Below are 15,618 nucleotides of genomic sequence, written 5' to 3' on the forward strand. Positions count from 1 at the left end.
AAATTAACTTTCATTTCAGGAGAGAGAGGGAGAGAGAGAGAGAGAGATGAGAGATATCCTTTTTCCACTGGCTCACTCCTCAAATGGATGCCACAAGCAGGGTTGCAGCAGGTAGAAGCCAGGAGGCAGGAACTCCATATGGGTTCCCCATGTGGGTGGCAGGGGCCTAAGGCCTTGAGCTACCTTCTTCCTCTAGGGGATGCTGTCAGTGTAGGCAGTGGCTTTTAATGCACTGTGCTACAACTCTGGTCCCTGGCCAAATTTTCATATATGGAAAAGAAGTATTTACTTATATATTATTTATAGTGAACTATATGTCGAAATTTGCAAAGTGTAGCCCTTTATTACTTACTTCTGTAAGAAACCTTTAGATCTTTTCAAGGTAAAGTACTTTATATATTATAATATTTATGTGTTTTCTAGGAGTTTAACCTGTGTAAAATTATAGTACCATTTTCATTAGGATTCTTCTCATTAAAAACTGTATAAATGATGTAATTCTTTTGCTGTTGTGCCCTTCGTTTTTGCCCTAAGCCCTTATATTTTATTATGTGATTTTGCATAGTGCAGTGATTTTTTTTAGGGGCACATAGATTGTATTGTAACAGAACAACTTTAATTTAAAAAATTATCTTCATTTTTAAGATGAAGCCTTGATTTCAGCTAATTTTTATAACATTGTGATCACTTTACTAGGTGTACTAAATATAGATGAAGTAGACACAGAAATTCTGTGGCTTTCTGGGTTTTGTGTGTTTGCTTGTTTTGCCAATAATTAGATAATCACAGAAATTTGATCTGTGACTCTTGGAGACACTAGGATTCTGTCATGAACTTACTACGTAAAGTCATAATTAAGAGCATTTTTTACATTTGTGAAGTTATTAAAATTTTTATTTTAGGGCACATTATAGAGAAAATGAATATTACAAAATCATAAAATTATTGTCTTTTAAGTATTTAAGCTTATGCAAATATATATAAACATTCTTGGGAGATAGTAGTCACTCTAAAATCTTTAATTTACATGGGCTGTCTGGAATGCAGAGGTCTGTTGATATATTAAAATTATTTAAAAACATCTTCCAACTAAATTTTTCTGATTACACCATCATATATATCTACGAACACTGTTATTAAAACTAACTTATTCACACTGTGTAGAAGAGTAATTTAACTTTGCTCTGACAAGTTCTTCTCTTGATCTATAAAAAGCAAGACTTGATTTATCTTTAAAACCTCTAAAAACTGTCATTGGACTAATTTCATGGATTTGAAAATGTTCTCTTGCGATGTGAAATTGAATTCTTAGATCATGTTACCACTCATGTAACTGCTAGAAAAAGTTATGCCCACTGTAATTCACTCACCTCAGGGCAATAACTAATTGCAAATAGGAGAAGTAGAATTCTTTGCTTCAGAAAGTAAAATTAGCCATTGAAAGACTAACAATAGAAATTCATGAAGAGAATTTGCAGCTTCAGATTTTGCCCATTTGGATGCTTCTCTTCAGAACCAAACCACCATACTTGGAGGAAGTAAAAGCAATGCATGCCAAGAGAAACAGGCACTCCAGCTGGCAGCCCTCTGAGTGCGGCATCTTGACCTATCTGCCAACTCTTGTGCTGCGATAGTTACAAACACACAGCACACGGATGATCACACAGTTCTTTCAGAAGATAAAAAATAGGGATGAGTGCATTGTAGGGAAGAGTAGCTGTGTTTGAAGGCCTGTTACATCAATTCCCTATAAAATTCTGGGACATTAAATTTCTTTCATATATCTGAGATCATTAATCTTTAATACTGAAGCCAAAATGCTGTAATAAGGTTTTTTTTTTAAGATTTATTTATTTTTATTGGAAAGGCAGATATACAGAGAGGAGGAGAGACAGAAAAGAAGATCTTCTGTCCGATGGTTCACTCCCCAAGCAGCTGCAACTGCTGGACCTGAGCCAATCCAAAGCCAGGAAACAGGAGCTGTTCCAAGTTTCCCAAGCAGGTGCAGGGTCCCAAAGCTTTGGGCCATCCTCAACTGCTTTCCCAGGCCACAAACAGGGAGCTGGATGGGAAGCAGGGCTGCCGGGATTAGAACTGGCGCCCATATGGGATCCTGGGTGCGCAAAGCAAGAATGTAACCACTACACTATCACACGGGGCCCCATAATAAGTTTTTAACCATTACACTATCACACTGGGCCCTGTAATAAGTTTTTAAAAACTTATTTGTTTGAATGGCAGAATGCCAGAGAGGGAAGACAAAGCGTTCGTCCATCTTCAGGTTCACTTCCCAGTTGGATGCAAAGGCCAGTGCTGAGATAGGCTGTAATGTGTAGTTTCAAAGAATGCCTAAAATTGTCTGAAAAGACTATTAAGATAAAACACTCTCACCTTTCCCAACCATGTAGCTTTGTAAGACCAGGTTTGCTTCATCTTGTTTAAGCACTGCCTAGATGGAATGCAGTAGATATGAAAATACAGCCCTCTTTAATTAAGTCAGGTATTTCCATAAACGTAAGACAGACTTATATTTCGTTCTGAGTTTTTCCAAAAAATTATAAATATTAACATGTAATGGTTATTTTATTTCTATTCTTGAATGAATGAATATATATTTTAAAACATTTCTTTTTAAAAATGTGATTTACTTAATTATTTGAAAAACAGTATAGGGAGACAAGGCGAGTGGTATCTCCTCTGTACTGGTTCATTTCCCAAAATGGCAGCAGCAGCCAGGGCTGGGTCAGGCTAAGGCCAGAAGCCTGGAACTCCATCCACATATCCTACATGGGTGGCAGTAACTCAAGTCATTATCTACTGCCTCCCAGTCATATTAGCAACAAGTCGAATCAGAAGCAGAGCAGCTGGGACTCCAGTCAGTACCCCTATATGGGATGCATGTGTCTTAAGCTGCAACTTAAAACTGTTGTGCCATGTGGCCTGAGATATTTTTAAATTTAATCTCTAATGCCATAATTAATAATTAACATAGCCTGTTGGGTGGAGGTCAACAATTTTTTAAAGAGTTTTTATTTGAAAGCCTAAATGACAGAAAGACTGGGAGAGACATAGAGAGACAGTAATCTACCATGTGCTGGTTCATTACCCTGGAGGCCACAACTGCCAGAGTTGGGCTAGGCCAAAACCAGGAGCCTGGAGTTCCACACAGGTCTCCATGTGGGTTTCAGCATCTCCTAAACCTGAGCCATCTTCTGCTGCTTTCCTGGCACATTCACAGGGAGTTGGGTCAGAAACAGAGCGGTTAGGACTCAAACAAGTGCTCCAATATGGAATGCTGTCATTGTAAGCAGGGTCTTAGCCGGCTGGGCCATAGCACCAGCCCCAGAGGTCAGGAATTTTTAAGAATATAAAAAGGTCTCAATATCAAAAGTTTGTGAACTGTTTAGATAACCATAACAATTTATGGCTTTAATTGTATGTCATGTAGGTTTTAAGTTTCCTTGCACACATTATATAGTTAACAAAGCAAAACAGTAGAGGTGAAGCCTGGAGACCAGACCAATTTTCTATTCCAGGAAAATGCGCACTGTTCCTATCAAAGCAAAAATAAAAATTTCCTTTCAGTTTCATTAAAACTGGACTTTAAGGTAATTCACTATAAAGTGAGATGTCTTTAATTTGCTAGTCATTGTGATCCTGGGAAGCCATGTGAAAGGTACTTCCTTAAATGAGTACAAGTTCTTGTTATTGTTGACTACTCAATGTGTAAAGAAGTACTAGTTTTCAGATAGTTAAATGCTTACAATGCTTTGTAATTATCTAGAAATCAAATGTATTTAATTCATTTTACTAATTCATCAGAACCGAGCAAGTGACATAATTTAACACTGTGTCTTTAGAAGACCTAAAAATTTGTCCTTGGCATTGTGACCTGTTAAATAACCCGGAGTCCTTTGATTTTATTACAATCAAGTTGTTAGATGTTAAATTGATTTGAAACTCTAATTTGGCTTCATATACCAGGATTAATACAATCAGCATATTTTTTGTTTGTTTCACCAGAAAGACTAGTAGCTATCAAATATCTATGGAGAAATCTTAGAACGTTATATAGGTTTAACAACTCTTGCAGGAATTTTCTAAAATTCCGAATCTTAAATTCTGTTACTGTCATTTAGGATATAATGTTCTTAAAGGGCTTATTTATTTGTATGGAAGTCTGAATTATAGGGAGAGAGAATAGAGATACAGAAAGATTTATAAATTTTTAGTGAAAAGGAAGACTTACAGAGAGAAGCAAAGACAGAAAGAAAGGTCTTCCATCCACTGGTTCACTCTGCAGATGGCTGCAATGGCCAGAGCTGAGCTGATCAGGAGCTTTTTCCAGGTCTTGCACATGGGTGTAGGGTCCCAAGGCCTTGAGCCATCCTCTACTTCTTTCCCAGGCTATAGACTGGAAGCTGAAGTGAAGTGGATCAACAGGGACATAAGCTGGTGCCCATATGGGATCCTGGCACTTGCAAGGTGAGGATTTAGCCATTGACATCATTTTGGCCAGAAAGGGAACTTCTATCTGCTAGTTGAACCACCAGGTAGCCTCAATGGTCATGCTGAGACACGCTGAAAATAGGAAGGAGCCAGGAGCTCTTTCCCATGTAGGAGGTAGGCCATATTGGTTTTCCCAGGTCATTAACTGAAAGCTGGACAGGAAGTGAACTAGCTGGAACTCAAATTAGCAGTCGTATGGAATGCCACTGTTGCAGTTAGTGAATTTACAGACCATGCAATCACACCAGTCATAAATATAATTTTAGTAGGTAAATTTTTCAAGAATTCAAAATGGGGATTCAATACATAGTATGGAAAGTGTTTTATAATGTGGGGGGAGACTTGGTGTTACTACTATTTTTTTGCTTCCAGATCTTTTATCCTTAAACGGTATTGGATCTCAGTATTTAGCATAATATCATAAGCATCCACACATTTTTTTCTAGACTAGGAGAGGTCATCATTTTTATTGAAGCCTTTGGATAGGAACAGAATGTATTAATTTAAGTTGAGTTTCCTAAAAAAATTGCAAATCCATTACAATTAATCTAGTTTGGGACCTTCTGTCTTACCTTTTGGAACTAGAGAGTTGTTCCCATGTGGCAGTCCATTTGTTCTTTCCCTTTGTAATAAATGATGTCATCTATTTCTACAAAAGTGATATTATCTAAAATTATCTACCTCGCCATAAAATATGACATATTTCATAGCATAGAGCCATCTGTCTGCCCCAGCACTTTCTACAATGTTTTGCCAAAGTTTGTAACTAATAAAAGGAAATTTAACAATTTAAATTTATCATTACAATTGATTTTCTTACATTCACAACTGATCATTCGTTTTGGAGTATATATTTCATATTTAAAATAGCTTGTCTTTGTGGTATGTTAAAAAATCTTTAGGCTATTAAACTGCCTTATTTTATTTAATTTTTATTCTTATTTTCCATTATCTTCATTCTCCCCTCCCCATTATCCCTTTTTCAGTAATACAATCCTTCAGCTGTAGTCTAGACTCCAATATTCTACTCTTTATGTGTGTCGTGACATTGTAACTGTCAGCTAATGATACAGAGTCTAGTATCCTGTTATTAATTAAACTGTCTTGTAAAGAGATCTTTAAAAGCTGTGGAGTTAGCATGTAGAGTCAAACTTTACTTTCTCATAATTTTTAGTAAATTGAACAGATGTTTTTAAGAAAAGATTCTTTAAATGTCCCTATATAAAGTTAATTACATGTTTTACTAATCATATTCTTTCCTCATATAGAGGTAAATATGTAAGCATATAGAGGTAAATATGTAAGCATATTTTATATTTTAATGCACAGAAATGCATGTTTTTGCCTTCCCATTTTCTACTGAAATAAACTGAAAAAAGTGACAATTCATTTTAAAGCATTTAGTAGCTTGAATTCAAGTTAATTTTTTTTTAAAGATTTATTTTATTTTTTTTTTATTACAAAGTCAGATGTGCTGAGAGGAGGAGAGATAGAGAGGAAGTGGAGCTGCCGGGATTAGAACCAGCGGCCATATGGGATCAAGGCAAGGACCTTAGCCACTAGGCCACGCTGCCGAGCCCAAGTTAATTTTCTTTTACATTCAGCCTTTTAGAGGCAAATAATTTGCTGAACACTTCTAAAAACTCATTTTAAGAGTTCTTAACTTCAATATATTTTAATTTTTATTGGCAATAATTTGTATAAAGTGATATTGCAAATTGCATAGTTGTTAAGTGTCAAAATATGTAATTATGTAATTTTCTAAGTGTAATTCAGCCTTACCCTTTTATGCTTTATTTTCTAGGAGATAATTACTTCATAGACATAATCTTAATTTATGAATTTCAAACATAACATCTTTCAGCTATGACAAAATATCCGAATAAAGAAACTCTCCTGTTAGTAGCATTTTAAAAATCATAACCCTTGTAAAATAATCTTGGAACACATATAATTGACACATAAAATAAAAGTTGTTATTTAATAATTTTTAAAATTTAAACGATGACTTTTTAGTGAAATTTAAGAAAATATGAATGTTAAATGAAAGCAAAACTCAGTTTCTATTGTTTAAATTTTCTTAATTCTTTTTATATTCCTTTTTCTAGCAGGGTCAGTGTTTCAGACAATTTCCTTTTTCTCTAGTTATTGATTTATAGCTCTTAAGAAATTAAGACTAGAACGATATCTTCCTACTGTTCTTGATCAAATATGATTAATTTGTTTTATTGTTTTTTCTAGTCTAAACATTCAAATCAGTTTTTTTGTTTCTGTGAAGGCACACCAATACATATTAGTCCACTTATGTTCCTTCCTGAATTTGAACTTGTAGGCACTGTGTATCTTTCCACATCCCCAGTAGCTAGCTGAAATCACGATTAGACATAGTATGGTCCTGTAGAACTTTCAACAACAAAAGAAGTTGCTTAGATTTGCGTTGCCTGTCATGGTACCTACTGGCCGCTTGTGACTATTAAGCACTTGACATGTGGCTAGTGCAACTGAGGCTCTAAAGTTTTAACTTTCTGTAATGTACCACCTTAAGTGGTCTCATGTACCTGGGATTCTGTAATAGTACAACTAAAGAGATGTAAGGGCTTGTTTATTAGTTATAATTTTTCACTGAAACTTAAAACAAGGTTATGATGGAAAGGCAGTCATGTAAAATTCACTATAATGGCCAGTTACTTGTTCCCCCAAACACTAGCTTCATCTTAAATATTGCAAGAGAAAGAAACAAAGAAGTATTAGTCCTCCAAATTATTATCATCACAGGTTATTTTCAATTTTTATTTAAATAAAACTTTTCTTGTCAAGAAAATATACTGCAGCTACTCTAGATTAGTTTTTTTTAAAGATTTATTTTTATTGGAAAGGCAGATATATATGCAGAAAGGAGGAGAGACAGAGAGGAAGATCTTCCGTCCAATGGTTCACTCCCCAAGTGACTGCAACAGCTGATGCTGAGCCAATCCAAAGCCAGAAGCCAGGAGCTCTGCCGGGTCTCCCACACGGGTGCAGGGTCCCAAGGCTTTGGGCCATCCTCAACTGCTTTCCCAGGCCACAAACAGGGAGCTGGATGGGAAGTGGAGATGCCGAGATTAGAACTGGCACCCATATGGGATCCTGGGCGTTCAAGGTGAGGACTTTAGCAGCTAAGCCACAGCGCCGGGCCCTATTCTAGATTAGTTTTTGGTGAACTTTGGGGAAAATTGAGCAAAAGAAAATAAAAAGACTTTGTTCTTGTATTGCACTTTGCATTTTTCCATTTTATGTGTTCTCCAAGTTTCTTAGCAAGTGGAAAGGTCATGACAGAATTGAAAATATTCTCAATTGAGGGAATATTTCTGAGCATGAGAGAAACTTACTGAGAAGGAACTCAGAATGGGTGCCTAAAGATTTATTTAAGAAAAGTCCAATTATAGGGTTTGTCAACTATTTGAATATAGAATAGTCAGTTAACCCTGTGACTGTGAGCTGAAGTTACTGATATGTATGGTGGTGTATAACCTATCCAGGAAAGTGAGGAGGACCATCTGATTTGGAGTAGATTAATAATAAACATGTAAATTTTAAAAAAGGTTTATTAATTTTTCTTAGAAAAGTAGATTTGCAGAGAGGAGAGACAGAGGGGAAGATGTTCTGTCCACTGGTTCGCTCCCCCAAGTGACCTCAATGGCCAGAGCTAATCTGATCCAAAGCCAGAAGACAGGAGCTTCTTCTAGGTCTCTCACATGGTTGCAGGGTCCCACGGCTTTGGGCCATTCTCTAATGCTTTCCCAGGCCACAAACCAGGAAGTAGATGGGAAGTGAAGCAGCTGAGACTCAAATTTGTGCTCATATGGGATCCTGGTGTGTTCAAGGCAAAGATTTAGCCACTGAACCATCCAGCTGGTCCCGAAATGTGTTGATTTTAAGATATTAATATTGTATTCAGATGATGTCACAAAATGCCTCCAAGTCAGAATGAAAGGCAGAGAAAGCTAGATGGTGACTACATAAGCTATGGAATAGTGAGGAACCAGTTGCATGGTTTGTTTGCTTTTTCTCAAGCGCCTTGTTTGCCCTCATCAACTCCACCATCCTCCCTCAGTATGGTGACCATAACATGTCAGTCCAACTTTGTAAAGAAGAGGAAAGCCATGAAAAAAGACCATTTGCTTGAAGAAAGAAACAAAGACTATCTAGGAAAAGTGTAACAGTGGTCCAAAAAGTTAGTGGAATGAATAGATGTTGAGCAAAGAGCCTTGTGGCGAAAGGTAGATCTGAGTTGTGCAAGGACATAAGAAGGCTGGGGATTTCATAAGAGAAGTCTTAGCTATAATCTGAAGCTTGTGCGTACATAACAAGCAGAAGGAGGATCATGGTTTGCAGGAGTGGGGGTTGCTGTTCATAGTGTATAAAGTTTTAATTATACAAGATGAAAAAAATCCTAGAGATTTGCTTTAAAATATGTAGTTAGCAATATTGCATCATACACTATAACCATCAAACTGGTGACTCTACAGAGCAGTCACTGAGCATTACAAAGAAGCATAACCCAAAGATAGGATTTTTTTCCCAAAGAAACCTAAAGAATAAAAGACTTCTGTCTAATGGACGTCTCTGCTGTTACCAAGACCCACGTTGTGGTTGTTGAGCACCTGAATCGTGGGTATTGAAGCAGAGAAATCACTGTCCTTCACTTTATTTGATTTTAATTAATTTAAATTTGGTCACATGTAGGATGCTGGTGACTGGCATATGGGGTAACACAGGTCTAGAGGCTTCAGAAAAATTTATCAGGGTATGAATGAAGTAGGAACCCAGTTTTTTTTTTATTTGAAAGAAAACAATGAAGGAAAAGTACTGCAATTTGACCAGACCTTCAGTTTTCTGGTTTTAAAACAAATCTTTTGTGTATTGTACTGTCCTATTTATTTCATGTTTTATCTTATCAATTTTAAGAACATACAGGCAGAAAATGGGCAGAAACCATTTTCCCAAGTAAAACGAAGTTAAAATAGGATTTATGATCTGCTTTGACAATTTTTAAGTATTTTTTTTACCTTTATATTAGTACACAAAGCAGCCAACTGACACAGTAACAGAATCCTCACCATAAGAGACGCCACTTTTACAGAAGCAGCAGCCACTAGGTTGATCATTTCAAATGTGATTCCATTTTTAAAATATAATGAGAAAAAATACATGGCGTAAAACTTCAGAGTTGCCTTAGTTTTCCCATCTGTTCAGCGTATAAACAGATCTTGTAGATTAGAATATTCATCTCTCTCCTGAGCTATTAGCATAGCTCTCCTTGCTGAAGCCGTTGGTTTATATCACTCCCAGAAATACATTATTAAAAACACAGATTTATACACATTTTGCTTGAGGCCTTGCAAATAAGCAGACAAGAAAAAGTTTCACACAACGTTTTGGGATGCTGTTTTTCACTTTTGAAATTTCTGGGTGAAACGGACATTCTTCTCAGCTGATGAAAATGGAATTAGTAAAAACATTTTTTTGTCAGCTTCTTGGCAGTATGTTAACATTATTACACAAAAACCTGGTAAATCTACTTCTGGGAATCTGCCTAAAAAAAAGATGTTTAACTCTACAAACTGTTTCCCAAATCTCTATTTCTGATGATGTTCATCAGATTATTTATATTGATGAAAATTGTTTGTAGCTTGGGTGTTCACCAATATGGGAGTAACTGAGTAAAAATAACCATTAGTAATGTGATGGCTCCTACATCACTTTGTGTATATGTCTGCCATAAATCATTATTTTTGTCGATCTAACCTTTTTGTCCTTACTGTGACTAGTTCACATTATAAACAATTGACATTTGCTGAATAAATGAAATAAACGTTGGTACAAATGGAATTGAATTTCTTGGTTTTCATCAGTTGGTTAAAAACTGAGATTTGATGTTTAAGTATAGTAGCTTAATATTTGTTTATAATTAATGTAAATTTCATGTTTAAGCCTTTCCTTCTCCAGAAAATGTATTAGTTGGCAAAATAACAGTTTAAAACACATAAAGGTAAATTCAGAGAAGGCCATTTAACCTAGTGGTTAAGACACCTGTGTCTCAAATTGGAGTACCTTGGTTCTATATCCAGTGCTCACTTTATTACAGCTGTTTTCAGCTAAGTTCAGTTGTTAAATATAATTCATGATTTCCAGAAATTTAATTTGCTTTATTTGAAAAGCAAAGAGACACAGAAAAAAAGATCTCCCATTCTCTGGTCACGCTCTGGTCCGCTCCCCAAATGGCTGCAATGGTCAGGGCTCGCTTGGAACCAGGAGATGCAAAGTCCATCTGGGTCTCCCACCTGGGTAGCAGGAACCCAAGTCTTTGAACCATCAACCGCCTCCTTCCCAGGTCCATTAGCAAGAACTGGGTCAGAAGTGGCCAGGAGCACCTTGAACCATGCACTCTGGTATTGGATATGAGCATTGCAAGTGGCAGGTTAACTGGCTGCACCAAGAAACTCTTTTTTTTTTCTGTGAATCTTCCTCTCTGTTGACATATTTTTCCTCACAGTCAGCTTCTCCAACTGCTTTTATTCCTTTGAAATGGTGAGTTAGCCATGAAATTGCTTTTCATGCAATAGTTATTACGTTAATGTTATAGAACATTGTTATAGAGAATATTTGAAATTTTAATTTCACAGAGACTGAGAACAAAAGGGAGAAATCTATTTTAAAGATATTTATATTTAAATCTAGGCTGACATAGACAAGAAATGTCAATATTAGAAATTTTGAATTGATGCTTTTTATAAACAGCCCTCTAGAGTACCTGACTGGGATATAGGGACCTGCTTGTCTCCACTTTATCAATAAAACCTTGTTGTCTGTGTCTTTCTGAAACCTTAGCAGCTTGAAGGCAGCATTATGTAATATATTTATTTTGATGAAACCTAAAAATTGATGAATATTGTGTGCTAAGTTCATGAGGTCAAGGGTCATATCTGTTTTCCTCACCCCACATCTTCAGTGTCTGTATCACAGTATCTGATTAGGCTTTGTATAAAACCTCATTGTTAAATGTCTGAGTGCCTCCTTTTGCCAGCTTGCTTTACACTTGCTTGCTAATGAAGTAAAGAATTTAAATGATTGAACTATTTTGTGCTGGATCAGCTCAAAGAAAAACACACTGAAGTTATTTACTGAGGAAGAATGAGGTGGGCAGCAAGGGAAAGGCTGCAGGGGAGTCGCCTGATTAAATGTGAGAATGTGTGGTTGCCACAGTGTCACGACATTACATGTGTAGTTTTTTCTCTTATCCTGAGCACTCAAACATGTTGAAATCAAGCCAGGTAATTATTATTATTTCCCTCTGTTTGGGTGAAACATTTACATCAAGGCACCAACATACTGTATAGATCAGCTTCCATTTTTACTAGTTGGAATCTTGGTCTAGCCAGCTATGGCCAGAAAATAAACTCATGTGAAATAGATTATGGCATTCTCAGATGAAGAACCAGTAATGAACATATCTCAGTTTCTGGAGAATTGGATCAAGTTTGCTTTGGTGCAAAAATTTTGAGATCTATCTACAGTTTTTTCAGAATCTGTTTCCAATGAACATTTTTAATGCATCCTTTAGAGTTATTTCCTCAACTTAAGGTTTTTTGAGGTGGTCTTAGTAGCACCTAAAGTTCATCATGTGCTTTTCCAATAACCACATGTTCCCATGCACTGCAGTTTTTCCAACTCAATCTTGATAGCTTCTTCGTTTTTTCTAAAAAAAAAATGTTATTGAAAAGACAAAGATGGGAATAGGTGAGTTGAGGGGTGGGGAAAGAAAGATCTTCAGTTCACTGATTTACTCCCTAAATGTCAACAACCACTGGAGCTGGACCAAGCTGAAACCAGGAGCCAGGAGCTCTATCCAGGTGTCCCACATAAACCAGAACCCACGTGCTTGACCATAATCTGCTGTATTACCAAGAACATTAGAAGGACGCAGAATTGGAGGTGAAGTAACAGGGATATCAACAGGCAGTCAGCATGAGATGCGGGCCTTGAAAGTGGTGATGTAGCTCATTGTGACATCGACTCATGCCCCAGTCTTTATAACCTTTAATAAACCATGACATGGTCCACGTTTTTATGTTGCAACTTGAAGGTCTTCTAATTATGAACTTTAGAGTATTACTTTTTCATAGAAAATTAAGTAACCATACCCCCTACTTCTGGCCAAGAAGGGGTTTGAAATGTAAGAGCCTCCTGCTGACTGTGCTTGTTCCTATATATGCGTAGGACAAGAAACTGCTCCTTTACTGGAATTTTTGTGATTGTATGTAATCATACTTCAGTGAGTTCACCAACAGTATTTTTCAATTCTAAAAACACTACAAAAATATAAAAAAACTTATAAGATCCACATACAATTTATCAGTCTTCCAGTTATTAATATTAATGAAGTAGAATGTAAAATAAGACTTCTTATATTCTCTATTAAATTAACCTCTACTTCTCTAAGTATTGTATTTTCATTAGCCTCAAAGCTCTATGTTAATATGCTTTTTGCTATTTTATTTTTAAAAGAGACAAGCAAATGATTATTTGGAGATTTTGCGTGCAGTCCTCTTTCAATTGAACCTTCCGTTTAGTTTTCAAATTGATGTCTTAGAGTGTGCTACTGGTATACCATTGATATGCTATTATTGGAGGTAATAGTTTTCAGTCATGCCAAATACACACTAAAAATCTATGCTGATGTGGAATCTGAGTAAGGGAAATGTCATTTGAGGAGCTAGCTAAGTACCCAGGACTAAGGCAGGTGTTGTTCCACTATCTCATCCATTTAATGGTCCTTTGAGTTTCCTTTGTTCTAAGACCCAGAGGTTTGTTTTCACATAATTCTGTTCACTGACTCTGTATTGTATCTTAGCAATAATGGTGTGCCAATTTAACTTTTATTAGAAAGTCATTATTAATACATATGAACTTTTCTTTTAAAAACAGGATAAAAGAATCAGAGTATCTCAACCTTTGACAAGAGGACCAAGTGCCTTTATTCCAGAAAAGGAAGTAAGTTTACCTGTCTTAAAATGTATAAAGTGTGATGAAAAGATTATTTCATTATATCAAAGAATATGAAATAATTTTTTCTTAAAAAAGTTAGCTTTTTGTATTTTAAATATTTTTCTAAGCTTTTGTAGCAGATACATAAAAAATTGTACTTATTTTGACATGCCAAATGATGCTTTGATTCAAGTATACATTGTTAATGCTGTCCAGTCAGGGTAAATATGTCTATTTCCTTATTTAACATTTCTTTGTGGTAAAAACAGTCATAATTCTATTTTCTACTATTTGGCATAGAGAAATATATAGTATATTAACTTCATTTATAGTCTGCTGTGATATAAAGTTCCATAACTTCACTGCGGTCTGTCTGTACTGAAGAGCTGACTGGTTTTAGTATGTATGTAATGCTGCTGTGATAAAATGCATTGAATTTCTGTCCTGTTTCTTAAAGTAGTTTATTAGAACGGGGTGTTAATTTTTTTTTTTAAGTTTGATTGAGTTCAGCAGTAAAGCTGTTTGGTCCTGTTTGGTCTCTCTCTCTTTTTAAATTAAGCTTCCTTAAAAAAAAAATTATTTTTGTCTAAAAGGCAGATTTACAGAGAGAGAGGGGGAGAGAGAGCCAGAGAACAAGAGTGAAAGATATTCCACCCACTAGTCCACTCCCAAAATGGCTGTAACGGCTAGGGTTGAACCGATCCTAAACCAGGAGCCAGGAACCAGGAGCTTCTTCAGGTCTTCCATATAGATGCAGAGGCCCAAGCACTTGGACCAGCCTCACTGCTTTCCCAGGTTATAAGCAGGAAGCTAGATTATATGTGGAGCACCCGGGACTCGAACTGGTGTCCAATGGCATACTAATGCTACAGGCGGAGGATTAGCTTGGCAAACCACCACACTGTCATCCAACCAGCACCCATATCATTGTCCACTCTGTTTTTTAATTTTAATTAGAGAAATTCATTCATTTACATTTAAGATAATTATTGATAGTAAAATCTTCCATACTTGTTTTCTAATTTTACTGTAGGTCCTTTTTTTTTTATAAGCTGTAGTTTGGTGATTTTCTATAGTAATGTATTTTGATACTTCACTTACTATTTTAGGTGAGCTTTTATATATTTTTGGCTCTGTTTTCCACAAGGCTTGCAAAAAATAAAAACTTAATTTTGATTATTCAAATAGAAAAAGTAAGTTTTTACTAATAAAGAACTCTACATTCCATCCTTTCTCACATTTTGTACTTTTATTGTTCTGTATTGTTAATTCTTCAAAAAATATTTACTTATTTATTTTGGAGGTCAGAGTTATATAGAGGAAGACACACACACACACACACACACACACACACGATAGACTTGGATCAACATCCCTTGCTTATCCAAGGCCAATATGAGGAATCTGGATCACAGTAGGAGCAACCAAGGCACAAATGCACTCACATATGATGTTGGCATCACAGGCGACAGCTTTACCTACTGCACCACAATGCTGACCACAGTAGTTGTTACCTTTTTTTGTTTTCCTTTTCCAAGCTCATACTAAAGACATGAATCATTTACTTACCATGTCTACAATATTAGTGCATTGAGAATTTGTCTGTATACTTATCATTGAGTTTTTTGCCTGTCAATATATTCTTACACTTTGAGATCCCTTTCTTTCAGTCTGAACAACTTGACTTTTGCATTTAAAGCATTTTGTTAGCTGTTTCCTTAAGGTTTATCTTATTTGAAAGGTAGGTTGAGAGTGAGAGGTCTTCACCTGCTGACTTGCTTTCCAGAGGGTCTCAGTGGCAAGGCCTGAGTCAGGCTGAAACCAAAATTCAGACACTCCATTGGTATCACCCACGTGAGAGACAGGGGCCTCAGAATCGGGCCATCATCTGCTGCTTTCCCTGATGAATCGGTTGGATGGGGAATGGAACTGACAGGCCTGGGACTAGAACTTGAATATATAGATGCTGGCCTTATAAGCAGCAACTTCACTCTGTCCCACAAAGCTGGGGGCCAGTGTTGTGGTGAACAAGTCTGGTTAACAAGCCAAGTGGTGATAACTTCTTGCAACTTTTGTTTGGGA

General features: G+C 36.3%; 1 protein-coding gene across 1 annotated transcript in view; it reads left to right on the forward strand.

Annotated features, from left to right (window-relative positions):
- The window catches only part of SESN3 (sestrin 3), a 61,982-nt gene that overhangs the window by 18,823 nt on the left and 27,541 nt on the right, over window positions 1-15,618 (forward strand). Inside the window, exon 2 of the mRNA XM_004584995.3 lies at window positions 13,477-13,542. Within this exon, the coding sequence (XP_004585052.1) occupies window positions 13,477-13,542 (66 nt within the window). The remainder of the gene's footprint in view (window positions 1-13,476; window positions 13,543-15,618) is intronic.

The sequence above is a fragment of the Ochotona princeps genome, chromosome 4 (genome assembly GCF_030435755.1).
Source record: "Ochotona princeps isolate mOchPri1 chromosome 4, mOchPri1.hap1, whole genome shotgun sequence".
Classification (NCBI taxonomy): Eukaryota; Metazoa; Chordata; class Mammalia; order Lagomorpha; family Ochotonidae; genus Ochotona; species Ochotona princeps.